This window comes from Oncorhynchus kisutch, unplaced genomic scaffold, assembly GCF_002021735.2.
Source record: "Oncorhynchus kisutch isolate 150728-3 unplaced genomic scaffold, Okis_V2 scaffold1826, whole genome shotgun sequence".
Classification (NCBI taxonomy): domain Eukaryota; kingdom Metazoa; phylum Chordata; class Actinopteri; order Salmoniformes; family Salmonidae; genus Oncorhynchus; species Oncorhynchus kisutch.
This window is the reverse complement of record NW_022263771.1, coordinates 24,974-42,876: the sequence shown is the minus strand read 5'-3', so window position 1 is coordinate 42,876 and position 17,903 is coordinate 24,974. Positions and strand designations below refer to the sequence as shown.

Genomic DNA, 17,903 nt, shown 5'->3' with positions numbered 1-17,903 from the left:
TGTTTGGAGGGTCCAAAGGTACCCCCAGTGTAAATAGACCCACTGATGCACAACAGGAGAAAGTAGCTAGGCTACAAAGTATTTAAAACAACTGTATAGAATTGCTTGCTTGTTTCAAATGCCTGTCTAGTCCATGGGCCAGCGGAACAAAAATCTACTTTTGGGTGGCAAAGGTTTGATGGTATTAAATTGTTTCCCCACAAGCCCCTGATCAAATTGAAATATGACAGCCTATCTCCTAAACAGTAGATTACTATGTTTTTCACACCTTTATATATCTTGTTGTATGGGAGTCTAAGCAATACAATGTTCACAGGCTGATAAGGAATGTTGAGACAAGTTGGAATTGTTCACATGCAACAATGGAACATTCTATTGTGTGGATCTCATCTTAAAAACCATAGGATTTGGTAATGTTTGCCATCTGATCTAATGATTTACCTAGACTGAGTCATGATTGAAAGTACAATGTTACAAATAGCCGAACTACATATTTGTTTTAGGGAAATCGGTCATACTGGGAAGTAATACCAGTCCAAGAGATCCATATCTGGTAGTATATTGGTTTTTATCATTGCCATCTGTAATAGTCTGTTGTATAGCAATACTCAGCATGCTAAGATGAAAGGTGTGATCTGCTATTTGTTGAGTTTGTCCCAGCAAGTTAACATGAATATTTAGGTAAACACAATTATCTAAAAAATTAACATCTCTTCTGTCCCTGACCATCATGATCTTAAAATAATGCTCTCTAACCTTAAAAGTTATTTAATGAAATATGTTGCCTTATCATTTTGTAGCCATTAGTTAAGTGCTGGTTGACAAATTTAATAGAAACAATTAATTTAGTGATTAGAAAAAAATCCGGCCTTTTAGCACCAACCAATACATATTTCAGTAGGCTGTATACTATAATATACTATTTTTTCCATTCATTGTGTAACTAGACACTATCTATAAAGGCGGTGAAACCTAAGACTTTAGTAACTTCGCCAGCTATGTAAGTTGACTCCCCTCATCAGCAGGCGGTTGTTAGAATGTTATGTTGGAATGTCAGGATTCAATACTTAGATTTGACATTTAAACAATATGGCATAATATTGTATATCATTATAATCACCACAAACCAGTGAAAGAACCCTTTAGGAATATTATAATTTATTGTTTGAAAATAAAATACAGAAATTAAGGCTCCAAATGCTAACCAAAGTCAGTTATATGAATAGAGTTTTTTGTAAATTTTTAGAAACATTTTGCTAATATTTACAAAGATGATTCATTTTGCAAACCTGCCTAATTTGGTTGTGTTATCTACATATCTATCATATTTTTTTTATTAGGATTAGGCATATTACACCTATTATTGTTGTGGCAATGACAGACCAATTGTCACGACTTCCACCGAAGTTGTTCCCTCTCCTTGTTCGGGCGGCGTTCGGCGGTTGACGTCACCGGCTTTCTAGCCGCCACCGATCCATGTTTAATTTTTCCTTTTGTTTTGTCTGTTTAGACATTGGTTCCCATCTCATAATTATGTTCCTTATTTAACCCTCTGATTTCTCTTTCTGTTTTGTGCGTGATTGTCTTTCGTGTATTCTGGTGTGTTGTATTTTGAGTCCTGTTTTGTCCTTGTTGGAACAGGATTTTGTTACGTTTTGGATTGAGTAAATCAGTGATTGTTACTCGTATATGTGTCCTGCACCTGACTCCTTCGCTATCTTTTAGATAGATTCACAGATAAGAGTAACAATCACTGATTTACTCAATCCAAAACGTAACAAAATCCTGTTCCAAACAAGGACAAAACAGGACTCAAAATACAACACACCGGAATACACGAAAGACAATCACGTTCAAAACAGAAAGAGAAATCAGAGGGTTAAATAAGGAACATAATTATGAGATGGGAACCAGGTGTGTAAACAGACAAAACAAAAGGAAAAATGAAACATGGATCGGTGGCGGCTAGAAAGCCGGTGACGTCGAAAGCTGCCCGAACAAGGAGAGGGAACAACTTCGGTGGAAGTCGTGACACCAATCCAATTAAAGCTAACTGGAGCTGGTTGTCGACCATTTGGGAAAATGTGTACCCTATGGTAAATTACTAATAGCTAGGCATCATTGTTTAGAATTTGACTTGCTGTATGTAAAGTTTGCTGGTACACCTGTAAAGGATGTCATGCTGCTTGCCTAGTGAGTACCACTTTCTCCCGATTCTGCCCACACCTGGCACAAACTTGGGACCACCCTCATTAAGCGTCTTACCAGTCAGCGCCACGTGAAAAGCCAGCTATTCGTTGGTGCTTGTGGGGACACTTCAGGCTGAGGAGTAAGTTTCACACATACCCATGTGCAACACACTCATTATGAAGACATCTTGCCAAAATGGGTAACCTGTACCTCTTTGCTGGACGTAATACATTCCAATGGGATTTCAAGTAGGGTGCAATATATACGGGGAAGGTTTCACATCACGTCTTCATTTTAACACAATTTACAGAATCATATTGCATATCATGTTAATTAATAGACATCAGTGAATGCTTCTAGAACAGTGTTTTATTGTAATATATTTGAAACGGCTACAACACTCTGACAGCCTTTGTGTTCATATGTTTACCACTATTCTGGTCGTATTTTGCTAAATACATATACAATTGCCTTAGTTTGAGAAGATTGTTCCCTGATAATACAAAATTACATTTTATACCCTCAATCCTGTTGGCCCAACTAACTGCACAGGGGTCATAACATATAATGACAGTGACTGTCCTCTTTCTTATAACATACACAAAGAGCCTGCGGGGTCTGAGCAGAATGCAAGCAGCTTTGTTTTAAGATGGCAAATGCATTGTAATTGAACACCAACTTATGTAAGAGTCAGTTTGCTTTAATGGTTATCATGACACAGGAGAAGGGTCAGTTTACTTTGGCATCAATCAAGCGTTTATTAAAAAAAAAAAAATCTGAGGGAAATCAAACCATAAAATCAACAAACATACAGAAAAACTTTAGAAAGTGTAGTTGAAGCACAAGAAACAAAACATGATATATATAAATACTATAATCTGAAAGCCAAATATGGTTTCAGAGATGTACTACAAGTTGAACCCAATAAGGTACTGGGCTCAGCACTGCTCCTGTTCTGTGACACTTATAAGACTGCATTTGGATTGGCCGTGGTGTTTTGCAGTGTGGTCGTGGTGTTCTGTGGCTGCGCTGTCGGCTGCGTTGTCGGCTGCACTGTCGGCTGCTCTGCCGTGTAGTTGTGGATCCAGTCCAGGTAGTTGGACACGCGGGTGTAAATCCCGTAGTTCCCCGGCCGGGCGCACCCCTTTCCCCAGCTGACGATACCCAAAAGGAACGTGGTGTCTCTGTAGCGGGTGACCAGTGGTCCGCCGCTGTCCCCCTTACAGGAGTCCTGCTTGCCCTCAATGTAGCCGGCGCAGAACATGTTAGCCGTTAGCGTGACACCGCTCATGTCAACGCAGTCCTGGGTACGTATACGTGGCACCTCCAGCCGCCGGAGGACACGTGACGTAGGGCCGTTCTCGCTGCGCCGGCCCCAGCCACTTACCGTGTGGAGGTTGATGGCCCAGAGCTCACGCTCCGCCATCGAGCGGGTGGGCAGGCAGACGGGCACGGCGAAAGGCGTCATAGTGATGGCAGTCTTCAGACGTAGCAGGGCGATGTCACTGTCCGCCGTGTCTGACACGTAGCTGTTGTGCATGATGATCTCTGCCACATCTATGGTCTGTTCCGTACCCTCGTCTTTCTCTGTGTCATGTTCACCTGGGCACATGCAGAAAAGGTTGAAACAACTCAGACTTCAACACACAACCGCTGTATTGACTCTTTTCTAAAGAAAAACAGTCCATACCTGCCACCACCTTCAGGTGCTGGGCCTTGATATTCTCCAAGCAGTGAGAGGCAGTGAGGATCCAGGTGGGTTTGTAGATGACTCCTCCACAAAAGCCCTTCTCATTTCTCACTAACAACACCTGTAGAAACACACCGTGGGGAAAGAGACTTCACCTCTACGTCAGATACATCAACTTGTCCGCCGCCACTGGTTCATACTGTACCTGCCAGGGGCAGTGACCCTTAGGGCACTCTGTTCCCCCCACGATGCGTGAACGGGGGTCCAACGGTATGTCTCCCTTCTCGGAGGCGCTGCCGTGCAGGACAGGAACCTTCCCACAGGCCATTGTTTCTGGAGCCACGAGAGACCAGAGGTCATACAGTGCCTTCAGATAGTATTCAGACCCCTTGACTATTCCCACATTTTGTGACGTTACAGCCTTATTCTAAAATTGATTCAATTAATACAAATCCATAGCAATCTACACACAATACCCCATAATCACAAAGCGAAAACAGGTTTTAAAATGTTTGCACATTTATTACAAATAAAAAACAGATACCTATTTACATAAGTATTTAGTCCCTTTACTATGAGACTCAAAATTGAACTCAGGTGCATCCTGTTTCCATTGATCATCCTTCAGATGTTTCTACAGCTTGATTAGAGTCCACCTAGGGTGACTTCAATTGATTGGACATGATTTGGGAAAGGCACACACCTGTCTATATAAGGTCCCAGAGTTGCCAGTGCACGTCAGAGCAAAAACCAAGCCATGAGGTCGAAGGAATTGTCCGTAGAGTGCGGACATATATCTGAGGAAGGGTACCAAAAAATGTCTGCAGCATTGAAGGTCCCCAAGAACAAAGTGGCCCACATTATTCTTAACTGGAAGAAGTTTGGAACCACCAAGACTAGAGCTGGCCACCCAGGCAAACTGAGCAATTGGGGGAGAATGGCCTTGGTCAGGGAGGTGAACAAGAACCTGATCGTAACTCTGACTGAGCTCTAGAGTTCCTCTGCGGAGATGGGAGAACCTTCCAGATGGAAAACCACCTCTGCAGCACTCCACCAATCAGGCCTTTATGATAGCGTGGCCAGATGGAAGCCACACCTCAGTAAAAGGCACATGACAGCCCACTTTGAGTTTGCCAAAAGGCACCTAAAGACTCTCAGACCATGAGAAACAAGATTCTCTGGTATGATGAAACCAAGAATGAACTCTTTGTCCTGAATGCCAAGAGTCACATCTGGAGGAAACCTGGCACCATCCCTAAGGTGAAGCATGGTGGTGGCAGCATCATGCTGTGGGGATGTTTTTCAGTAACAGGGACTGGGAGAATAGTCAGGATCGAGGCAAATATGAACAGAGCAAAGTACAGAGAGATCTTTGATGTGCCTAGCTTGTAGCGTCATACTCAAGAAGACTCAAGGCTGTAATCGCTACCAAAGGTGCTTCAACAAAATACTGAGTAAAGGGTCTGAATACTTGTAAATGTGATATCATTTAAAAATATATATTAGCAAACATTTCTAAAGACCTGTTTCTGCTTTGTCATTATGGGGTATTGTGTGTAGATTGATGAGGAAAAAGGCTGTAAAGTAACACATTTACATGTGAGGAAAAAGTAAAGGGGTCTGACGACTTTCTGAATGCACAGAGGGTGTATATACTACAACCAGAGGGTACGTCCCAAATGACGCCCTATTTCCCTATATAGTGCACTACTTTTGTTAACGTACTACACTGAGTGTACAAAACATTAGGAACACTTGCTCTTTCCACGACATACTGTAGACTGACCAGGTGAAAGTTATGATCCCTTATTTATTCCGTGTAGATGAAGGGGAGGAGACAGGTTAAAGAAGGATTTTTAAGCCTTGAGACAATTGAGACATGGATTGTGTTTGTATGCCATTCAGAGGGTGAATGGGCAAGACAAAAGATTTAGATGTCTTTGAACGAGGTATGGTAGTAGGTGCCAGGCGCACCGGTTTGAGTGTCTCAAGAACTGCAGCGCTGCTGGGTTTTCCACGCTCAACAATTTCCTGTATGTATCAAGAATGGTCCACCACCCAAAGGACATCCAGCCAACTTGACACAACCGTGGGAAGCATTGGAATCAACAAGGGCCAGCAACCCTGTGGAACGTTTTAGATACCTTGTAGAATCCATGGCCTGACGAATTGAGGCTGTTATGAGGGTAAAGGGGGATGCAACTCAATAATAAGAAAGTGTTCCTAATGTTTTGTACACTCAGTGTATAGGACATAGGATGCCATTTGGGATGCATACACAGATAACATCATACATGATGACAATACAACTGATCATACAACGTTGACATGGCACATGGCCTGTGGCTGTGACTGCTAACCTTGTGTCAGGCAACGCTGTCCATCAGTCCCCAGGAAATAGCCGTCTGCACATGAACAGTTGCGTCGCCCCCCCTCCTCCTCGCAGAAGTGCTCACAGCCCCCGTTCTCATGCAAGCAGGAGTCAGGAATGGCCTTGAATGCTGACATAAAGAATGTGTTTATGTAAGTAAATGAGAAAAAGAAACGTTGGAAACTAAAGTTTCCACAGAAACGTCTCCCATCAACTCTTACCTAGCTCGCAGTTCCGTCCACTGAAGCCTGGCAGGCACAGGCAGGTGTAAGAAGATCCTGATATGCTAGAGCAGCTTCCTTTGTTCTGGCAGGGGTCAGATTGGCAGCTGTCTTGAACTGTAAGGATGAATACATTTGTGTACATTTGGGATCTCATGATCAACAAAGATGTTAAAAGATTCAAATATAGTGGTGGTGGTGTCTGGGTATTTGTGACTGTAGAAATGACACACTGCACAGAAGCTCACCATTGTAGTTTCTCCAGAACTCCTCCTAAGGGAAGAGAATGGGGACAATTCACTGAGGATATCAGGTAGGAATCATGTTCAGAGTCATTATTGTTTTTTTGCCTATCATGCAGACTATGCTCTGTTCATGATCAGATTGTGGTTCAACCAGGCACTGACCGTAGCCTGTTCATGCTCAAACACTTCCCGCGCCTCCTCTTTGGAACACTTCTCCTCAAGGCATTCTCGCTCCAGGTCCCCCCTTTTGAGCTCCTCGAACCAGCCACTGTTGGCACGCTTAGGCCGGATGAGGAGGCCATGGGCCTGGTCCCGCGTCAAGAACACTGCAAGACCGGAGGAGAGGGGAGTTGTACACACAGACACATAGACACATATGCACAAACACACACACACATAAACACACACACACACACACACACACATGCACAAACTGCACACAAGCAAACAGGTAGATATGTATTGTACATAAATTAATGCATATTTACAAACTAAAGTTAGAAACACACACACACACAAAAACACATACGTAGGGGTAAGTTAACTTACCTGAGGCGGGATGACAGCAGCGAATACTTAATGTAAGACAGAGAACATGAAGCCACATGATGACTGCCCTCAGAATATCTAAGCACACTGTCGCTCTCTGTTCCTCTCAGTCCACAGGTCCAAAGTCTGGACAAAATCCTGATTTGGGCCCTGACCCTCCCCTAACTCGTGCTTACCTTCCTCTGTCATTGACCCTATGCAGGCTCTTCCCTCCCTTTCACAGCCCCTCCCACTCTTTCAGTTACATCACTGATCTCAGGGCTACATGCACGCTAAGCTGTGTTATGTTTCTTATCAGTTAGGAAAACAATCCAACTTTATTTTCAAATAACTATTTATTTATTCTGCTAATAATTGGATCAAAGAAAATATATATCTTAGGGTTGTCTAAGAAACTATAAAGATTAATGTCATCATTATATTTAGAGTTTATATCTTAATCCAGATTCTAGTTTGGAGCAGGATTGTGTCTTGGCTATTATCCAGCATCATCCTTGAGGAGATCTGTCAGTGTTTTTTGGAGGGGTGTTTTTAAATGGACACGCCCACTCAGCCGGTCGCCATGGTCTGATTGATCCAGTCCAGGAAGTTAGAGACGCGGGTATAGATTCCATAGACGTCCTCTTGGGCGCACCCTTTACCCCAGCTCACCACTCCCGTCAGAAACCAGGTGTTCTTGTAGCGGGTGACCAGGGGCCCTCCGCTGTCCCCCTGGCACGCATCCTTTTTCCCATCCCTGAACCCAGCACACAGCATGTTCATGGTCACATTGAGGCCTGTGGTGCGACACTCCTGTAGGGGGACCCGAGGAACCTCCAGCCTCTGGAGCAGAGTGGACGGGGGTCCCGACTGAGCCAGGCGGCCCCAGCCACTCACCACGGAGGTGCGCATGGCCCCCAGCGTGCGCCCGAAAGAGCCGTCCAAGGCGGGCAAGCACACAGGCACCACGAAGGGTCCAAGCACTACTTCCCTCTTGAGGTAGAGCAGAGACAGGTCCCGGTCTGTGGAGGTGTGGTTGTATTGGGGGTGGATCAGCATCCTCGTCACCCGGCGAACCTGCTCTGTGCCCTCCTTCTTCGCACGGTTGTGTTCACCTTGAAGGGGGAGGAACTCAGGATCAGTGGACAGTGAACACTCAGAGGTGATAGTTAGAATTGTGTTTTGTGGCAGCTGAGATACTGGGAGCGTTGAGAGAACACTGTAATACCATTTGCCCACTCACCCACTGTGACTTGCCAATGGGAGGCAGTCGTGTGCCACATACAGTGGGCAGCAGTAAGAATCCAATGTGGAGCCAAGAGGATCCCCCCACATTTATATTCATTCATGTACTCCAGCATAACCTGCAGTTACAGAGGGAGAGGAGAGTGTGAGACAGAAATAGATCTGGATCTAACCACGTGTTGGTCAGTCAATAACTACAGTGCAATGCTATACCTGCCATGGGCACTCTCCCTTAGGACAAATTGTGCCTTTCACAATTCGGGGCCCGGGCCTGAACGTTTTCACAATTCTTCCACAGGGAAACGGAACTAAGAGGAGAGAGAGCGAGAGAGAGAGAGAGGTTAGGAGTTGAGGATAAAGAGAGAATACAGCCAAGAGAAGGACTAAAAAAGGAGAAGATTAAGTGCTTGTGTGGAGATGGCCTCAAGAAGCACAGGGCTGTTGGGAGTTGTAGTTGTTAGGGTTTGGCCCAGTGTGATACAGACCTTGGGGTATGCAGCTACTGCTGTCATTGTCCAGGCTGTACCCAGGGGCACAGTGACAATGGTGAGACAGGTCTGGAATCTCTGTACAGAAGTGCTCACATCCCCCATTTCTGTACAGACAACCATCATAAGAGTTCATCAAGGCTGTGGAGGTGGCGATAGAGACAGACAGGAACCAAGAGACAAGAGAAATGGAGACCATTATTGAAGAAAATCCAAGAGCCAATTTCAGTGATTCGACAGAGAGATACAGGTGTGTTACCTACTTTGGCCACAGTTTCGTCCATCAAACCCAGGGAGACATATGCAGATGTAGGTGTTCACCTGACCTACACAGGTAGCCCCATTCAAGCAGGGGCCAGACTCACACTGATCCACCACTACAGACAGAGACAATATTAGATTATTATTAGAACCATTATAATGAGAAACGAGAAATATATGTAGATTTGGCTAAATGTACAGTACTAGTCGAAGGTTTAGACACACCTACTCATTTATTTTTTACTATTTTCTACATGGTAGAAAAATAGTGAAGATGTCAAAACTATGAAATATCACATATGGAATTGTTAAACAAATCAAAATATATTTTTGATTCTTCAAAGTAGCCACCCTTTGCCTTGATGACAGCTTTTAAAACTTTTTTGGGTTACTAAATGATTCCATATGTGTTATTTCATAGCTTTGATGTCTTCACTATTATTCTACAATGTAGAAAATAGTCAAAATAAAGAAAACCCCTGGAATAAGTAGGTGAGTCCCCTGAAGATAGCCTACCTGAGTAGCTCTTCCAGAACTCCTCCTGCATAAAACAAGAGAGAGGGCTATTTAAAAAGACTCTAATGTTCTGGGACAAATATGGAGAACCTACCTCCTCAGATTACATCTGATCATTCAGTTTAAACTCACCAATTGTTCGGGGAGGGTGAAGATCTCCCGTGCCTCCTCGTAGCCACATTGCTCCTCCAGACACTCTCTCTCCAGGTCTCCCAGTCTCAGCTCCTCCAGCAGGCTGTTAGCACGCCGCGACCGCTGATGATGGAGCACCTCATTGGCCTCCTGTGTGCTCAGGAACACTGGAGCTGCCAGGACAGGACATGACTGCTCACACTACATAGACTTTAAATTGATAGACATCCAACAAACTTCCACAGGAACAGAGTACCAATAGTAGGAAAAGGAAGAAGAATCCCAATGAAGACCATGGGTGGTTGAAAAGTTGCTATTACTGCACACACAAGGCTGTAAACAGTCTCTGTACAGTCAGACTGACAGAAAGACAGATAGACAGACAGGAAGTCAAGCAGGGCATTGAATAGCCAGCAGCGTGTGGTGCTGTATTTGAAAGTTACAGGGCTGAACCAAGAACCACCAAAGTAATTCACATCCTAAGATCTCAGACTCACCTCCAGGGAGTCCGGTACAGGCTGGGATATAGAGGGCCAGCAGGATAAGGTGTCTGAGCTTCACTTTCAGAGCGTCCATGGTCGTAGACGACTCCATTACTGAGCTCTCAGGGCTCAATCCAAGTTCAGTCCTCCCACAAACACATACTCCACAAACACACGCACAGCAAATCAGTCTCTCTCTCCCCTCCCTGACAGAACATGTATCAGGGTAAACCCACAGGGCAGTTGACTGGGAGACTAACATTGTGAAATACAATGACTGGACTGGAGCCATGGAGGCATTACTAGTATCACACCAACAGGAGGTGCTGTTGTATAACAACACAGTGGAGGCAGGATATTTGTCCACATGATAAAGCATGTATTCAATGTATCAAAACTGTAAATAACTCATTTTTGATCAAATGTGCAGTTACTGCTCTTTTGCTTTGTAAGGCAGTATCGTTTACAGTGCAGAAAGCTATAATGGCTCTGAGTCAACACATCCTCAATGCAGCTTCCTAAAATAACTGCCCACATCAATATTAATGTAGTCTATTGCCACTATAGAACTTCCAATTGAGGGCGGGAAGACAGAACTGTCACTGAGGAAGATACAGGTCTATTGCCACTATAGAACTTCACATTGAGGGAGGGAAGACAGAACTGTCACTGAGGAAGATACAGGTCTATTGCCACTATAGAACTTCACATTGAGGGAGGGAAGACAGAACTGTCACTGAGGACGATACAGGTCTATTGCCACTATAGAACTTCACATTGAGGGAGGGAAGACAGAACTGTCACTGAGGAAGATACAGGTCTATTGCCACTTTAGAACTTCACATTGAGGGAGGGAAGACAGAACTGTCACTGAGGAAGATACAGGTCTATTGCCACTATAGAACTTCACATTGAGGGAGGGAAGACAGAACTGTCACTGAGGAAGATACAGGTCTATTGCCACTATAGAACTTCACATTGAGGGAGGGAAGACAGAACCGTCACCGAGGAAGATACAGGTCTATTGCCACTATAGAACTTCACATTGAGGGAGGGAAGACAGAACTGTCACTGAGGAAGATACAGGTCTATTGCCACTATAGAACTTCACATTGAGGGAGGGAAGACAGAACTGTCACTGAGGAAGATACAGGTCTATTGCCACTATAGAACTTCACATTGAGGGAGGGAAGACAGAACTGTCACTGAGGACGATACAGGTCTATTGCCACTATAGAACTTCACATTGAGGGAGGGAAGACAGAACTGTCACTGAGGAAGATACAGGTCTATTGCCACTATAGAACTTCACATTGAGGGAGGGAAGACAGAACTGTCACTGAGGAAGATACAGGTCTATTGCCACTATAGAACTTCACATTGAGGGCGGGAAGACAGAACTGTCACTGAGGAAGATACAGGTCTATTGCCACTATAGAACTTCACATTGAGGGAGGGAAGACAGAACTGTCACTGAGGAAGATACAGGTCTATTGCCACTATAGAACTTCACATTGAGGGAGGGAAGACAGAACTGTCACTGAGGAAGATACAGGTCTATTGCCACTATAGAACTTCACATTGAGGGAGGGAAGACAGAACTGTCACTGAGGAAGATACAGGTCTATTGCTACCATAGAACTTCACATTGAGGGAGGGAAGACAGAACTGTCACTGAGGAAGATACAGGGCCTTCAGAAAGTATTTGTACCCTTTGACTTATTCCACAGTTCGTTGTATTACAGCCTGATTTCAAAATGGATCAAATTCACCCGTCTACACACAATACCCCATAATGACAAAGGGAAAACATGCTATTAGAAATGTTTGCAAATGTATTGAAAATTAAATACATAAATATATAATTTACATAAGTATTCACACCAGAGTCAATACTTTGTAGAACACCTTTGGGTAAGTCTCTAAAAGCTTCACACACAGGGATTGTGCATCATTTGCCCATAATTATTTTTAAAAAAAATTAAGTTCTGTCAAATTGGTTGTTGATCATTGCTAGACAACCATTTTCCATAGATTTTCAAGTAGATTTAATTCAAAACTGTTACTCGCCCACTCAGGAACATTCACTGTCTTCTTGGTAAGCAACTCTAGATTTGTCCTTGTGTTTTAGGTTATTGTCCTGTTGAAAGGTGAATTCATCTCCCAGTGTCTGGTGGAAAGCAGACTGAATCAGGTTTTCCTCTATGGTGTTGCCTGTGCTTAGCTCCATTCCATTTATTTCTATGCTAAAAAAACTCCCCAGTCATTAACGATTACAAGCATACCCATAACATGATACAGCCACCAATATGCTTGAAAATAATGGAGAGTGGTACTCAGTAATGTGTTGTATTAGATTTGGCCCAACCATACTTTGTATTCAGGACAAAAAGTGAATTCTTTTCCCACATGTTTTGCAGTATTACTTTAGTGCCTTGCTGCAAACAGGATGCATGTTTTGCAGTATTACTTTAGTGCCTTGCTGCAAACAGGATGCATGTTTTGCAGTATTACTTTAGTGCCTTGCTGCAAACAGGATGCATGTTTTGCAGTATTACTTTAGTGCCTTGCTGCAAACAGGATGCATGTTTTGCAGTATTACTTTAGTGCCTTGCTGCAAACAGGATGCATGTTTTGCAATATTACTTTAGTGCCTTGCTGCAAACAGGATGCATGTTTTGCAGTATTACTTTAGTGCCTTGCTGCAAACAGGATGCATGTTTTGCAGTATTACTTTAGTGCCTTGCTGCAAACAGGATGCATGTTTTGCAGTATTACTTTAGTGCCTTGCTGCAAACAGGATGCATGTTTTGCAGTATTACTTTAGTGCCTTGCTGCAAACAGGATGCATGTTTTGCAGTATTACTTTAGTGCCTTGCTGCAAACAGGATGCATGTTTTGCAGTATTACTTTAGTGCCTTGCTGCAAACAGGATGCATGTTTTGAAATATTTGTATTCTGTAGATGCTCCCTTTTTTCCATTGTCATTTAGGTTAGTATTGTGGAGTAACCACAATGTTGTTGATCCATCCTCAGTTTTCTCTTATCACAGCCATTAAACATTGTAACTGTTTTAAAGTCAACATGTTTTACCTTTATTTAACTAGGGAAGTCAGTTATGAACAAATTCTTATTTACAATTACAGCCTAGGAACAGTGGGTTAACTGCCTTGTTCAGAACAACAGATTTTTATCTTGTTAGCTCAGGGATTCGATCTGAACACCTTTCAGTTATTGATCCAACGCTCAAACCACTAGGCTACCTACATTGACCTCATAGTGAAATACCTAAGTGGCTTCGTTCCTCTCCGGCAACTGAGTTAGGAACAACGCCTTCTTTGGACACTGTGTTAACTAACCTCCAGACGAGCTTCAATGCCATACAACTCTCCTTCCGTGGCCTCCAACTGCTCTTAAATGCAAGTAAAACTAAATGCATGCTCTTCAACCAATGGCTGCCCACACCTGCCCGCCCGTCCAGCATCACTAGTCTGGACGGTTCTGACTTAGAATATGTGGACAACTAGAAATACCTAGTTGTCTGGCTGGACTGTAAACTCTCCTTCCAGACTCACATTAAGCATCTCCAATCCAAAATTAAATCTAGAATTGGCTTCCTATTTTGCAACAAAGCATCCTTCACTCATGCTGCCAAACATACCCTCTGACCATCCTACCGATCCTCGACTTCGGCGATGTCATTTACAAAATAGCCTCCAACACTCTACTCAACAAATTGGATGCAGTTTACCATAGTGCCATCCGTTATGTCATCAAAGCCCCATATACTACCCACCACTGCGACCTGTGTAGTGGAAAATCGGTTCAAAAATGACACGTCCAAGAACTTTGAATTCAATGATAGACTTTTAATACACCCATATCATAAGCCGGAGAGCCCCGCGGGACCCACACCCTCCAGAGCTCTCGCTCTGACTTTTTATACACACAATCCATGAATCCATCCTACTTCGTGCATCCTGCTTGTTCAGCCCAGTAACGCCCACATCTGCTTTCGGTCAGATTAAAAATAATGACAAGACCCTTCTTTTGACCTAAAGATAATATACATCCCCCTTTCCTGTGACTAGCTGTTCTGGTCGCCTTCTCTTCATATGTTTGTATAAGATTAAACAGACTTGTGTCTCCCCTACGATGTAACTGATATCTGTAATTCATCTGGGGTCATTTGGCTGACACCCTCCTTCATATATCACTCTGACCTTTGTATATCCAGTCATTTCTAGGCGTCTATGTGTCTGCATTCCTTTAGTGTTCCCGGCTATTCCATACTCCCATGGTCTTTCTCTGCTTTCTGTCCTATACAATAGACAATGCATTTTACCAGAACAGGAAATTAACCCATACATGTATCTTTTCTTGTATTACTATAATCATGTATATGATTTTCTCCCACATAACCCCCCTCTGGTGCTTTAATAAGCACCACAAAACTTTAAAAGGACATATACAGATCATAATATCAACAGTTGATTAATAAAAATAACGTAAAAACCTTCTTTTTTTTTATCAATAAAAAATAATTAAAAAATAAAACTTCCTAATCACCTACACCAAACATCTCTAGTATTTCATAAGAGTAAAATATCTAGTTCGGTATAATAACAAAAAATAATACATTATATTTTGTTAAAGCATGAGCATGTAAATACATAACCTTGTCTGAGGTTCTCAGCTACGCGAAAAAGAAAAATATATATAATAAAGCAATGAGTCAAATAATAAATTGAATATGAGAAAACACTAGGCCTCCATGCAGTTACAAAATAAAATTGACACATCATTCTAAATTTAAGCTTTCAACATGATTCTCCCTCTCAGACACCTCTTCAACAAACATGATACCAACCTGTTAAAAGATTAAGGACATGGTCCATAGACACTTATAACCGGGATATCCCACTGTTACCTTCATGTTTTTGGCAAAACTAACTTTTAATTAAAAGAAAACCCAGATATATTAATCGATATACCTATAAAAAAACATTCAACAAGACATACAAAAACACAAGACCAAAAGCAAAAATAGAAATACATAGTACCCCTGTATTTACTATGGAAAATACCCTTTTTGTGGATACGTATCAGTTGACTGTCCTATGACTTTGGAATGTCAGCATCTACATGTAAACCATCCTTATAAAAACCCTGGCAAGTGTAACCACCTCCAGAGACCACTCCATACAGGCAGTTTGGATTACCAAAAGGGCAGTCAAGGGGTCCACCAACCACATTGCATAACTGTCCATTCCCATCAGTATAGTGGCCTGGCCTACCCAGCACAGGATTAACTATCACCAGAGTGTCAGCTCTACTTACAAACATCTGTTTAACCGTTGTCTGGATCACAAATGATTTCACCAAGGGTAAAACACAACAAAATACAATACCCAGAGCCAATATCCCCCCTCCCAGCATAAAGGTCATCCTAGCAAACATAGCTCCCCATTTCCCCAATGCTAAGTCCAACCAATCCCAAACATGAGAGTCCACCCCAGCATTTTTCTTAATCTCTTCTCTTAACCCTTTAAGTTTAGCCATAGCGATTGCAAAGGATCCATTAGGCGCAGTGTTATTGGGAATAAAAGTGCAACAATCATCCCCGAACATAACACAAACTCCACCCTTCTCTGCCAAAAGCCAATTAAGAGCCTGTCTATTTTGCCAATACATTTTACTGGTAGCCTGTACCTGTTCCCCTAATGCCGTTAGAGCCGAGTCAGTATAGTTAATGTATCTCTGTTGGTTATAGTATATATAATTAATCCACTCTAAGTTCTTATTTGGAGTTATCCACAAAAATATAGATTCAAATCCAGATTTAACTTTATCTCTTGCCTTAAACTCCCGAGGTACCCCTCTAGGCTGTCCAATTGCATCAAAGTATACCTCAGCGTCTTTCTCATACGCCCTCTTAACTCTAGAGTTAACATAGTCATCATGGGGTGATTTAATAATGGTTACCTGTTGAATTGCTCTAACTAAAATACAAAGACCCATCCACCCATCTGGCAGTACATTCAACAGTTTGTTATTTCCACACATCCAGAAACTAACCGCAAGACCTCTGTCTTGATTGTCTAGCAAGAGATGGCGCAACCTGAGTTATTTTACCACACAACCCTTTTCTATTTGCCACCAACCCTTTATCTTTATTTCTGCGAACCCCTGCAGTCTCTAGTACCCAAATAGTATCACATTCTACAGTGGTGTTTCCTACATCAATACCTTCAGTGTTATGGCTGTAAAAACATTCATATATTCCTTTAATCACAGTGTTTCCATCTAACAAAGGTCCATTTAATTCAGTTCAAATGTTATATACAGCACAATCCTTTTGGCTCTGATGTGTCAAGTGTCTTTGTGATTGCTGTGGTCTGCTTGGTAAGAGCAGTTGGTGTCATCTCAGTGGTAGTTGGTCGTTACAGCAGCCGCCACCATTGTTGTCATTACTTTGGTTGTCACCAGCAGTTTTTGTTCAGGTGCTGGCATAGGACCCAATTTAACATATTCGTATCTGTTTCCTTCACTCAGTCCTGTTCTTGCTATTTCAATTTCAAATACTTCACCTTCTGCTAGTGTCATCTTGTTCATGATAAACTCCCAGGCTTCCACATATTTGGTTAGTGTCAGATCACATCCTTTGGGGTCCCAAACAGCTTCTCCCTTTGTTATATGATGCGTCCATCCACAGAGTGACTCCTCCGGTACAGGTTTCTTCTTCCATACAGAAACTGTCCTCTGTTCCCCTGGTTCTGTTAGAAGTTGTGAGGGAACATGTAATTTAAACCTATCAACAGGTCCTGTCTTTTTACCTCGTTCGACAGGTTCCTCTCTTCTCTTCCTGCTTTTATCATTTATCTTGATGGTGAGTGCGTGCATCATCTTCGTATTGTCCTCAGTCGCTCTTATTCTGTCATTGTCACTGTTCTTTCGTGGTCCTAATTCCAATGGTTCATTATGGAGATCAGGTAAGAGCTGAAAAGTCAATTGTAGGGAAATCCCCATTTCTTTCATCTTGCAGGATTTCTATTCTTCCTTGCACGATTTCTCCTTTTGCTCTTGGTATAATGCTTCTCCTCTGCTTTCTTCTCCTGTTGTTCCCTGCTCAGGCCAAACCTGGCTTCCATCTGAGAAGGCATCCATTTCAGGAAAGAGATGTTCCCATTCTTTAGGCGATACCTCAGGGTCCCACTGTAGAGGGCTTCTGTCAAGGAGGTCTGCCCCAACAGGTATATCATCAGTAGTAGCAGACATGTTACCCCCCCCCCACTTCTGGGCCTTCTGGCCATACTGGAGGAGACTTTGGTCGTTTGTCTCTTTACTTTTCAGTCTATTTTCCCCCTGGTGCTTCTTCGGAGTGTGTTAGCTGATGCACTCGTTGTATCTGGTCTGCCATTTTCTTGAGTCCTCCCCGGGGCTTTGATTGATTCCGCTGCTCCTGCTCCCTCCGGGGTCCTCTCTGGTGAATCAGCATCCTCTGTGTCCCCACCTCGGTATGGTTGTCCTTCTC

At 43.0% G+C, this 17,903-nt stretch overlaps 2 protein-coding genes across 3 annotated transcripts; both read right to left on the bottom strand.

The window, feature by feature from the left end:
• Nucleotides 1-2,537: 2,537 nt before the first annotated feature.
• LOC109883465 (coagulation factor X) lies at nucleotides 2,538-6,566 on the bottom strand. Its single transcript, XM_031819077.1, has 4 exons — nucleotides 6,473-6,566; nucleotides 6,241-6,381; nucleotides 3,881-4,213; nucleotides 2,538-3,792 (listed from the first exon to the last, which is right to left on the bottom strand). The coding sequence occupies exon 4, from the start codon at nucleotides 3,728-3,730 to the stop codon at nucleotides 3,155-3,157; it is 576 nt and encodes a 191-aa protein (XP_031674937.1). The 5' UTR covers nucleotides 3,731-3,792; nucleotides 3,881-4,213; nucleotides 6,241-6,381; nucleotides 6,473-6,566; the 3' UTR covers nucleotides 2,538-3,154.
• Nucleotides 6,567-7,582: 1,016 nt separating this feature from the next.
• LOC109883461 (coagulation factor VII) lies at nucleotides 7,583-10,567 on the bottom strand. 2 transcript variants are annotated; one of them, XM_031819075.1, is made up of 8 exons: nucleotides 10,385-10,567; nucleotides 9,888-10,060; nucleotides 9,756-9,780; nucleotides 9,242-9,355; nucleotides 8,976-9,119; nucleotides 8,704-8,798; nucleotides 8,489-8,609; nucleotides 7,583-8,360 (listed from the first exon to the last, which is right to left on the bottom strand). In XM_031819075.1, the coding sequence occupies exons 1-8, from the start codon at nucleotides 10,479-10,481 to the stop codon at nucleotides 7,816-7,818; spliced, it is 1,314 nt and encodes a 437-aa protein (XP_031674935.1). In that variant the 5' UTR covers nucleotides 10,482-10,567; the 3' UTR covers nucleotides 7,583-7,815. The 2 variants fall into 2 exon arrangements, with proteins under 2 accessions (XP_031674935.1, XP_031674936.1); XM_031819076.1 differs by having other exon boundaries at nucleotides 9,888-10,054; nucleotides 10,385-10,560.
• Between the last annotated feature and the right edge of the window lie 7,336 nt (nucleotides 10,568-17,903).